General features: G+C 39.1%; 4 protein-coding genes across 7 annotated transcripts in view; 2 read left to right on the top strand and 2 right to left on the bottom strand.

Moving 5' to 3' along the window:
• Window positions 1-1,973, top strand: part of LOC105454856 (protein 5NUC-like) — a 9,823-nt gene extending 7,850 nt beyond the window's left edge. For all 4 annotated transcript variants that reach the window (XM_011697779.1, XM_011697778.1, XM_011697776.1 and 1 more), the window contains exons 5-9: window positions 476-640; window positions 736-840; window positions 937-1,107; window positions 1,266-1,455; window positions 1,561-1,973. In XM_011697779.1, coding sequence (XP_011696081.1) covers window positions 476-640; window positions 736-840; window positions 937-1,107; window positions 1,266-1,455; window positions 1,561-1,745 — 816 coding nt within the window. In that variant the 3' untranslated portion in view covers window positions 1,746-1,973. The remainder of the gene's footprint in view (window positions 1-475; window positions 641-735; window positions 841-936; window positions 1,108-1,265; window positions 1,456-1,560) is intronic.
• Window positions 1,974-2,080: 107 nt separating this feature from the next.
• LOC105454852 (SET and MYND domain-containing protein 4) lies at window positions 2,081-5,578 on the bottom strand. Its single transcript, XM_011697765.1, is given in 6 exon segments — window positions 2,081-2,499; window positions 2,590-2,733; window positions 2,808-2,966; window positions 3,188-3,468; window positions 3,548-4,684; window positions 5,451-5,578. Coding segments are annotated over 5 exon segments (1,986 nt in total). The 5' UTR covers window positions 4,626-4,684; window positions 5,451-5,578; the 3' UTR covers window positions 2,081-2,175.
• A 211-nt stretch (window positions 5,579-5,789) lies between these two features.
• On the top strand, window positions 5,790-7,925 carry LOC105454853 (protein OSCP1). The gene is made up of 4 exons (XM_011697766.1): window positions 5,790-6,274; window positions 6,683-7,002; window positions 7,074-7,351; window positions 7,437-7,925. The coding sequence occupies exons 1-4, from the start codon at window positions 5,899-5,901 to the stop codon at window positions 7,807-7,809; spliced, it is 1,347 nt and encodes a 448-aa protein (XP_011696068.1). The 5' UTR covers window positions 5,790-5,898; the 3' UTR covers window positions 7,810-7,925.
• On the bottom strand, window positions 7,840-9,855 carry LOC105454854 (probable trans-2-enoyl-CoA reductase, mitochondrial). Its single transcript, XM_011697767.1, has 5 exons — window positions 9,412-9,855; window positions 9,082-9,318; window positions 8,775-8,996; window positions 8,436-8,666; window positions 7,840-8,352 (listed from the first exon to the last, which is right to left on the bottom strand). Exons 1-5 carry the CDS (start codon window positions 9,595-9,597, stop codon window positions 8,122-8,124), a joined length of 1,107 nt encoding a protein of 368 aa, XP_011696069.1. The 5' UTR covers window positions 9,598-9,855; the 3' UTR covers window positions 7,840-8,121.
• Window positions 9,856-10,454: the final 599 nt, after the last annotated feature.

Here is a 10,454-nt window from a genome sequence, read left to right as displayed (position 1 = left end):
TACTGTGCACTACAATAAATTTTACAGTAGTAAAATACAGTAAAATTTATTGTAATGCACAGTAAAATTTGCCTAAATACTATATTGTCCACAATTAACATGATTTGCAGGGTAAATTTTAAAAAAATTCTCTGCACCATTAAACAGTTTTGAGAACTGAAATTCACAGTCTTTTAGTGATATTCGTTGTTTAAATCAATTTATTATCACTGAAACAACATTGAATTAAATACTCACTATTTATCACAGTTCTAACAAGTGCCGCTGGAAAATGATATCTAAGTGATGAAAGTGAATCATCACTAAAAATCGGTGATGATTCACTTTTGGAGAGTAAGAGAATAAAAAATTGATAACATGTATAATGTAAATTATTTATAATATACAATACGCAAGGTAATTGTATGTCAATATTTTAGGAGATAAAGTTATAGGGAAAGAAATACGGGATTATATTCATTACCGTTTCTTACAGGCGGAAGATGTTGTGAGACTGATAAACGAGAAGAGAGGACCCATCGACGCTTTGCAACAGCAAGTGATCGGAAAGACGCGAGTACTGCTGGATGGGGACAGCAAGAATTGTAGACGGCAGGAATGCAATATGGGAAATTTGATCTGTGACGCTTTACTCGATTACGTAAGATTTCCAATCGATGTAATGAGCACTTTCTAGTTGTGCGACGTTGCGAAATATTCTTGAGGAAGATTGATGTCCTCTTTTTTTGCTCGCAGTACGCCGGAGAATATTTGAATAAGGACGGATGGACGGATGCCGCTATCGCGGTGCAGAATAGCGGCACCATCAGATCGTCCATCACCAGAGCCAGAGACGATCAGGTTTTAATTCATATATAAATTTTACAATTTTCCAGCCGATTTGCACTCGTAAATCTTATTATCGTATTTATCGTAAAATCATAAAATTATTTATAGGTCACTCGTGAAGACATCATAAGTGTCCTGCCCTTTGGAAACATCGTCACCAAAGCTTCCATGACGGGACAACAGATCCTCTCGATGCTGGAGTGGAGCGTTCATAATCTCGACAACATAACTTCCACCGGGAATTTATTCGGCGCTTATCTACAATATTCGGGATTGCAGGTAATTTGTTTAAATCTATTCCGAAAGAGATTAATTAATCCTTTGAACATTATTAATTTTCGTAACTTCCGCTTGGCAATGATTTGAGCATCGAAAGCACTTCGATCGTTATTCCGTGTTTGCGCGCAGTTTCGTTTTTAAATTTGCGTGATTTACAGGTGGTCTACAACATCAGTCAACCACCGAACTCGAGAGTGGTTTCGGTCCAAGTTCAATGCGCAGCTTGCCGAGTACCGTCGTACAGTGAACTCCAGAAGAATGCAACCTACAATGTCCTCATAAACGATTTCCTCGCGAAAGGTGGAGATGGTTTTCACATGCTGGAAGGTCTTGAAACAGTCTCCCTCGGTAAGATTGTATAACTTTCATTCCGCGATGTGTTTTCAAGCTTTCATTTTCTATCATCATCCATCGAATTTTCTTAACATAATCAGTTGATGAATTTTTTGATAGGTATCACTACGGCGGACGTATTGGAACAGTATTTTCAAAAACATAGCCCGGTGCACACGGGTGTGGAGTGGCGAATTAGATACGTAGATAGTGAGAAAATTGGCTTTCATAATCTTGGAACAACGCATCAATCCGTTGGAATGATGATTCTTTTATCAGCCACAATTTGGTTGTTGTTGACGTAACAAAATGATAACTTATATAATTATAAATTTACATAGGCGGACGTATATCGAATTAAGCTATATTATATTTTACAATTTTATACCTTAATATTGCAATTTGTATCCGTTTTATTTTTTTTTTCACTCGCGTAACAAAGTGAGCGAAACATAAACGTTTCTCCACGACATAGAGAAATGACGTATAATAAAAAAAGAGGGGATTCAAATATACAGTATTGTCCGCCATAATTTTAATCTTTTAAAAATATTATACACGCCAAAAAATTATACTTAATAAATATAACATTATATATGTAATAAAACTCTTTCAATATATCTATATTTAAAAAATTCTTTTCTATCAAAGAAATTCTTATGTATAAATATATATGTAAAAAGTATTAATCTTTTTCTCTCAAAAAATTCTTATAAAGTGTACTTCTTGTCGCTATTAATCATGCACGAAAAAAGTTAGTAACAATAACATTTCATCAATCGAAAAATATAACGCGTATATTTACTTTCGTATTTGTGGTATCTCATATATATTCCCGTTCAAGTCGTATATTCGTTTCAACGTTTCGATAACGTTATTCATTTCCTCGCAAGGCATCGGCGCGCAATCGTGCAATACTTGTACCATTTTCAATAAGTCTTTAATGATATAAGAAGCCTTATCCTGCACGTTGCCCTCAGTCGCTAAATCCACATATATATTAAATTTCCTTAACGCCTTTTTTATCTTAGCCTTATCCTCCGATTTCTTCACTAAAGTCTGTACCGAAAAAAAATGTATTACCATTAAAATATTGTTTTATTATTACTGATTAAAGTTATTATTAATTAAAGTTATTATTTATTATACCTTGTAGGACTGTAATTCGTGGTATAAAGGCCAATCTTCCTGGCACGGTATGCAATCACAGGTGAAATAATACTGTTTCAGTAGTGCTTGTTGCCTCGCTGCTTTTGACGTGATGGCATAGTGCTTGCCATAATTGTCCAATAACTGTAACAAAATAACATGATGTAATCGAAACGCGGTATAACGCAACAATTTATACAATACAAATAGCTCAATACCTGCTCGCCCTTTTGAATGGGATACATAGCGTACATTACTATATGCTCAAATGTCGAGTCCCTCAATATATTTGGATTGCAGCTGTGATTAAATAAACTACAAAATGGCATCGCGGCTATACCCCGTTCTACAGACTCTAAACCGTGCGTTTCATCAAACTGCAAACATCAGATTTAACTGGCAAATTGACAAAATAAAATTGTAAACCAAGCGAATAATACAAAAAAAGCATTCATTGACGCGTCCGAGAAAGATGTGAAGATCACATCGGGCACATAATACCAAGATACATATCTATATTGATATTATATATAGAATATGTATTAAGATATTCTTATATAGAATATGTATCAAGATTCATAGCCGATATCGTGCATACAGTGTGCATATTACTGGGAATTATCTGCTGATGTTTCAAAATAAGACCGCCGACGAATGTGACGTCGTCGTTCTTCGCCAACGCGCTCAAGTCCTCGGGTAGTTTAGCACCAAATATCACAGTGCGCGTGGCTAAAAAGTACAAAATGAACGAGGCGTCCAGAGATCTCTTGAAGAGATCAGAGGCGGATCTCTTCTCCGTATTCGTCACGAGGCTGTACACGCCAGTATATCTATCGCTGTGTAATTTTCCATCTCGGGAAAAACCTCGTGTCCGTGGATCTAAAAATTAATGAACAAAAAACATATCACACTTATCTGTCGCTATATTAAAGGAGAACAAAGTATAAGTATTAAATACCATCGTGCTCGTCAACCTCTTTTAGCATCGACCTTAATTCCTTAACGCTATCGGCTTCTCTTAGAGCGAGCACGGCGAGCCTCACGCTGAACAAGTCGAGATTATAGTCGGTATATTCGATCAAAGCGGGAAATACAGCGCATTCTATGCTATGACATTTCTCCCACTCGGCGCTTCTGCACTCATCCGAACAGTACATAGCGTAAGTGCAATAGTTACAGGGTATATTCGCCCAGCATACTCTCAAGCAATTGGAGCAATGCGTCTGCGTATTTGCCATCACTAACATTAACGAGTAAGGCTTCTCCACGGCGATCACCTCCCCCGGATGAATGTCGCGAGTGGCAACGACGTGCCTGCCGTGGCGCTTATTGTATTTTATGGCTACCGCGTCCGAGGCGTAAGGAACTTCATCGTTGTGGGATTCCGCAGTAGGAAGAGCGGCAGGTTCCGCTGCCTTCGCATCTGTATTCGTAGTACACAGTTCTGTCTGTGCAGTCTTGTTGCGCAGAACATCGAGCTTCGTTGCTAATTTTTCGCGATTCGTGTCATTCAGAGACATCTTGTCCAGCCAGTGCTGCGCCTCCTTAAGCCAATCCTCCGCAGAACGATTTCCCAACGTCATCAAGCATTCCGTTTTGCGCAGATAAAGCTTCGCTCTCAGATTGTCGGGATAATTTAGGGCCAGTGCTCTGTCGATGTCCTGAATGCACTCCAGATACAGGCCCAATTGAAACAGAACCGCCGACCTGTTGGCGTAACCAAGGGCAAGCTGCTCGGATGGATATGGCGCGAAGGCTATGCTCTTTGCGTATAATTTCAGCGCACTGATGCAAGTCATGTTATTGAGGACGCCTTTGACGAAAACTTTATTGCCTTCCTCCCGTAATTTCTCAGATTCTTTGGCATTTTTTGGCATACCAGTTGCGCTAGGAACTATATCATATTCACGTATTATATTCAGAGTAAATACTATACGTTCCTGATCAGTCTTTAATTTCCTAAATTGATCCGTCAGTTCAAGGTGCTTGCCGGCTGCAAATAATCTGGCATATAACGTGTTCTGTACTTTATCCATTTCGTTGTCTTAGAAATACTTTAATATTGTTGATCCAATACTTTTGTGTAGGGCAGAATCTAGAAAAAAAATATCCATCTTTTTCAAAAGATCCTTTATCAAAAGATAGGCTGCGTTCCACTTAACTCTCGCAACGCTCTTGAAATATCATTTTATCCTTATCAAATGTTAAACAAGGACAAACAATGGCTCACAAGCGTTACGTTAAGTGAAACACAGTCCTTATCGGCATCATAAAATGGCATTACATAGCCTTGATCACAGATATAAAGCACCTTCAATTCACTGAATTTTCTTAGGAAAAAATAGTAATAAAATCCAAAGGAGGATTAACAAAATAATAAAATTGTTAAAAATAAATATTTTTTAAAACTGATCATATTTGTTGAATATAGAACGTATACACGTCAATTTGTGAGAGTGCTTTATAGTTTTACGGCCAAAGTAATGTATTCAATTATTACTGCTCTCAAAATAGTCAGATTAAAGATAATTTGATATCAAATATTTGCAATATTTGCACCACAGATATTCGCATTTTTTATCTTAACTTCTACAGTTTCTCTATCAAATACTGTCTATTACATTGCATATATTATATATACTATCTCGAAATAACTTGCAATGATTTTTTAATTTTATTTCATCATTTTATTACTCGCCGGTATTTATAAACAAAAGCATGTATACTCAACAAATGGCGAGACCACAGGTGATCCAACTTGTTGAATGACGACTCTTTCCGAGAGCAATTTCGTTTCTACTGACCGATCTTTACTTTTACGACCTTAGCCGGATGTTTATCACAAACAATAGGAAACTCACGCGGTTGAATTGCCGACAATAGAATTCTCACTTTCTCTCTATCCTAGAAAATTGCTGCCACCGGTAGATTCGGCTGTGGAATACTACGATTCTTGGACGCCCGTCAATTTAGTAACAAAAGAATGTCTATAAATATGGTAATTATTTTAGTAATAATTTTCTGTAACTAGCGGTGATTTGGTAGCATTTAAATACCGACGTAACCGCGGGAAATTTGATTTAAACAGGATATAACGCAATCAACGTAATACGTATAACGTGCAAATAACGTATGTTGTATTACTGAAATAATTGTAATGTGTTGTCAAAGTAATAATGAGATATACAATATGATATCTTTTTCAGAGAAAACAACGATTTTCTGTTTCGCTGCTTATATATTTTAACTTGCTGTTTCTAATCGCAACATTCTGATTGCAATTCGTCAAAAAAACATTAATGGCATTAAATGTATTCCTCAAATTTGGCAAATATAAAATTTTTAATAATGTTTTTATTAACAAATAAAGAGTGTTCTTCGCGCGTCTGTACGCAAATTTCTCCGCGCAGTCTCGGTACCGATCGTAATTGTTGGACGCGCGTTATGTACACTTACGTCGTCAAGACGACACATCGACGCCATCGACTGCCTCGCTTCAGTAAAGGCGTACGTGTACTTGTTCAATATACATGTGTCGCTGACAGTAATTCGTCGAAGTTCTCTTCTGCAAAAATGTCTTTGCACGCGACACCCATCCTGTATTTAAATATGGGCGGCGAAATGCTGTACGTTTTGCGACAGAGGCTGAAGGCGCAAAAGATCGACGTCGACAAGACGATACAAGGTGCGGATACGTTCAAAAGTGCTTTCGAATATTTCGAAAATACTTGGAAAATGTTTGGCTGATATTTTTGTACAAATAATATAATATGTATATCTAACACATAATAATATATAATTTGTGTAATTACACTGGTAATAACAATTATATAAAAGATTCTTTTATATAATTGTGGTATCACCTTTCGACAATTTTTAAATAACACAAAAGTTTCCACTTTTTAAGATTTCACTAAAATTAATGTATTATTATGTAACATTCAACCTGAATTATTATATTATAACAAAAATTAATAACATAAATTTTATATACTATTAAAAAATATTTTATATATTATTAAAATATGACACTAAACAAATAAGATTATTTAAGCTAATGTAACAAGACTAGTTTAATATAGTTTAATTGCAGTATTGGACGACGTGACAACCGCTTTGCTCAATCCCAAGTTATTATCGCCGATTTTCGAAGAATCGCCACTGATCGGTGTATCGCAATTGCGCACCACTTTGGAGAGCGTCGCTCTTTCATCCATCATGAAACTAGACAAGAATAGTATGGACAAACTATTCGACCTGATGATCATGATGGTAAAGTATCAATTGAAGTCGGCTACTGGACCCAGAGAAGTTATTCTCATCACTCTGAATCACATAGACGCGATGCGCGACATGGTCAGCGACGTAAATGCGCAAAAGTGCGTTGCCATGGTGCATCAGATGATTGTCAACGTGAGTATAATCGCATATTCGGCAAATATTCAACTCAACAAGAATCTCTTGTCCACTTTTCCAAAACGCAGTTCTACGGCTGCCTGACCTTCGAAGAGGTGTGGAACGCGCGGCAGAGTTGCCTGAAGGAATTAGAGCCGTATTGCGTGCGAGTCTCGATCCTCCTGCGACGCGGTCTGCAGAACGACGACGCCAGCTTCAACGTGGCACCGCAGAAGTACGACGAGAAGTACGCGGAGCACGGGAGCATCTTAGCCGCCATGAGGATTAAAGATGTGAGCCCTGAAACGTGCTGCGGAGGATCCTTCGAGCCTTTCAGCGACAGAAAGACGATATTGGGCAAAAATATGTAAGACGAGAAATATATAAAGTGCCGCTCGTAGAAATACAGAAAATTAAAAAAAGAACTTTACTTATTCCTTTCTTCTATGTAGATATCTGCCAACGTATGGCATAACGGAAGCTGCAAGGCGCGACAGCCAGCAGTTCCTAAGAGACTGCGGCGCGAAAGCGGAATTAGGTATGCTGGCCGTTCAGCTGGGCACCGAGGAGACCAATTACGAGAGACCGTTCACGCTTAACTTACTGTCGAATATGGACGAGGAGAATGTAAATAATGCGAATAGGGAAATCGATGCCGAGGGGAACAACGCTAAACGAAGCAACGCGGAAAACGAAAAGCCAAAATTGAACGACGACTATAAAGCCAAACTCGACACTGTATACGCGGATTTTTTCGAGGACGAGCAGGAAGGCAGCTTGAAACGCAGTATGGATTTGCTCGACCTTCTCGACGAGATCGAATGATTTGAGATTTTAATCGACGCATATAACGCATTGCAATTATTTTTCCTATATTTTTCTTGCATATTTGTACACACCGTGTTTCTAATAGAAATAAAATATATTCTCCCATGTGAAAAGTTACTCCTCTATTTTACAAAACGGTACTTCAATTCGCTTCAATCTTATGCAAAGCACAAGAAAAACGGTACGCGGAATATATTGCAGAATCCTAACTGGATGGTAACTTTAAATGCTATCAAATGCACCGACAGAAGTTACGGAAAAAGTGGAAAACAGATTATCTCCGCGCGCAAATACATATATACAAACGTTTTAAGACTCCGTTAAATCTAAAATATACTTCACGCCCGTTCGACCGTTGAAATTGAGCGCCTTGGCGATGGCTTCTTGATATTCGCGGAAAGGCACCAGTTTATGCGGCGGCGGCTGCAATTTCTTATCCCTAAAGAAACCGGCTAGATTCTTAAACATATCCACTCTCTCCTGGGACTCCATATTCCCTTTCGTCCAGGCCGTCATCCAAAATCCTTTCAATGTTATGTCCTGAAAGTATATCGCGCCAATTAGACTTGGAAAATATTTTTTTTTTTTGGCAAATTTAATTACAAGTACAGTACTGGAATTACCTTAAATATAAGCGAGGCTATCGGTACGTTTAACGGCTCTCTCGACATGCCGCCGTAAGTTACCAAAATACCACCGTGAGCAAGATGTCTCAATACTTCGTGCGCGTTCTGCCCGCCGATGCAGTTGAGCGCCAATTTCGGTGCGAGTAACTTTTTACTTTTGAATAGTTGCGTATTTCGAACCTCCTCCTCGGTCAGCACTTCATCCGCTCCTAAGCTTGCCAATTGATTCTGAATAAATCACAATATTACACATGTATTTTCATAATATTGTACATATTTGTAATATTCTACATGTTGTATTTACATGGAAAAAAAAAATTAAAACAGTTAATATACCTTTAATTCCTGTATGTTCGGCCTGTCTCTGACGACGCTGACAGACTTGTAGCCCCATATTTTACACAATTGAATGACCAGCTGACCAACCGCGGAATTGCCACCGTTTTGTATCACAGTATCCCCGGACTTTAACGGAACAAAATCCTTCAACATCCTGTACGCTGTGCATGGATTCACGTTCATCATACTGGCTACAACTAGATCAACGTCATTCGGTATCTGCAAAACCAGACTAAGAAATTAGCACACATGCGACAAACGCATTATTAAAATAATGTGACTGTTATATACTGCACGCGCACACCTTCATAACATCCTTAGAATTGTAATTAGCTTGCGTCCTCCAGATTCCGAAATTAGGGCCATTCGGCACCACCCTGTCTCCGACGTGCAAATCTTGAACGTTAGGTCCAATCGCCACGATTTCTCCGACCCCTTCGTTTCCCGGCACCGCTGGCAGTGATGGCCTGCTAGGATACTTCCCTTGTATCGTGTTTATATCGGCTGGATTCACCGGAGATAGTAGCCATTTCACAGAGACCTGAGATCATAAAGATTCGATTAGATCATAGGCGTTGTACGATTAAAAATTCACGGATGATGGCAGATAAACTTTAATTGCGACAATAATTACTTGATCGCCCGCTGGCTGTTCTATCGTTTGCGTTGTCACTTGAAGAACCTCGAGGGGCTCGCCGTACTCCTTGTATAACAGAGATTTCACACAGTCGGTGTTAATTGCAGCACTCATTTGCCGAATGTTCGTCAGGTTACACGTAACCGATCGTGAGAGCGATGAAATTAATTTGCCTGCTAACATAGCTTCGACGTGCCGCGACTTTGACGTTCGTTATAACATTCGTTTCGTAAAAATTTCAGAGCAAAACTTCACGTCACTTCACGTACGGGGGTTGTCGAGGTTACAAACGTCACGAGCCGGTCCAACTCCGATAATCGGTTATCTGCCCCGATGGTTACATAATTTCCAAAAAAATGAGATGATGTTGGTAGCGCGCAACGAAAATCCCTAAGCAACATAACCTATAATTTTTGCGATTGATGCTTGGAACGAGTATGAGTTACCGACGATCTCAGATAACCATACTATTACCATAGGAACGCTATTTACCATATGCACCTAATTCGAGAATCGATAATATCGGTATCGCGTTTTCGCGGAAGATCCGCTGTGTGGCCGGTGTGGGTAATACGTTCGCGTGAAAGTCACCTAATGAAACTGTCGTATATCTGCCATATTTCATGGAACAGTAACATTTTGCTACGCGTCACTATGATCGCGCGGATCGCACTTGACGAATCTGTCGTCTTATCCCTCAAAAAACTGTATCCGACGTCGAATTTTCCAACGAATCGACGCCGTAAGACCTGAAAATGTCGAAATTCGCCACCGGATCGCGAATTAACCGGAACGCAGCGTTCAACGTGCGCGATTCCTTCTCGTGTTGAAAATTTAGACAGCTCGGCGAAGTCGCAGATATTAATCCCTGATTATCGGTTCATGCATAAATTACCTGGCGATGATCCTAGGCTTGCACACGTATCCTGGCATTTCTGGCTGTATTTAGAGCAGAATCCAAAATATCCAGGCTAGAATCCAGGCGGCTCCTTGTTCGATGCTCCACGCAGCACAGGATCTCCGGATCGCCGGTACTTCGA

Source organism: Wasmannia auropunctata, unplaced genomic scaffold (assembly GCF_000956235.1).
Source record: "Wasmannia auropunctata unplaced genomic scaffold, wasmannia.A_1.0 LD335973.1, whole genome shotgun sequence".
NCBI classification, from domain to species: Eukaryota; Metazoa; Arthropoda; class Insecta; order Hymenoptera; family Formicidae; genus Wasmannia; species Wasmannia auropunctata.
The sequence above is the reverse complement of the archived record's forward strand: the minus strand, read 5'-3'. Positions and strand labels throughout refer to the sequence as shown.

Coding starts and splice junctions, on each gene's coding strand:
- LOC105454854 (XM_011697767.1), bottom strand. CDS start 9,597: ATGTTAGCAGGCAAATTAATTTCATCGCTCTCACGATCGGTTACGTGT. Junction 9,319..9,411: donor AACAGCCAGCGGGCGATCAA/GTAATTATTGTC, acceptor TTATGATCTCAG/GTCTCTGTGAAATGGCTACT. Junction 8,353..8,435: donor TAGCCTCGCTTATATTTAAG/GTAATTCCAGTA, acceptor ATATACTTTCAG/GACATAACATTGAAAGGATT.
- LOC105454853 (XM_011697766.1), top strand. CDS start 5,899: ATGTATTCCTCAAATTTGGCAAATATAAAATTTTTAATAATGTTTTTA. Junction 7,003..7,073: donor TGCATCAGATGATTGTCAAC/GTGAGTATAATC, acceptor TCCAAAACGCAG/TTCTACGGCTGCCTGACCTT. Junction 7,352..7,436: donor ACGATATTGGGCAAAAATAT/GTAAGACGAGAA, acceptor TCTTCTATGTAG/ATATCTGCCAACGTATGGCA.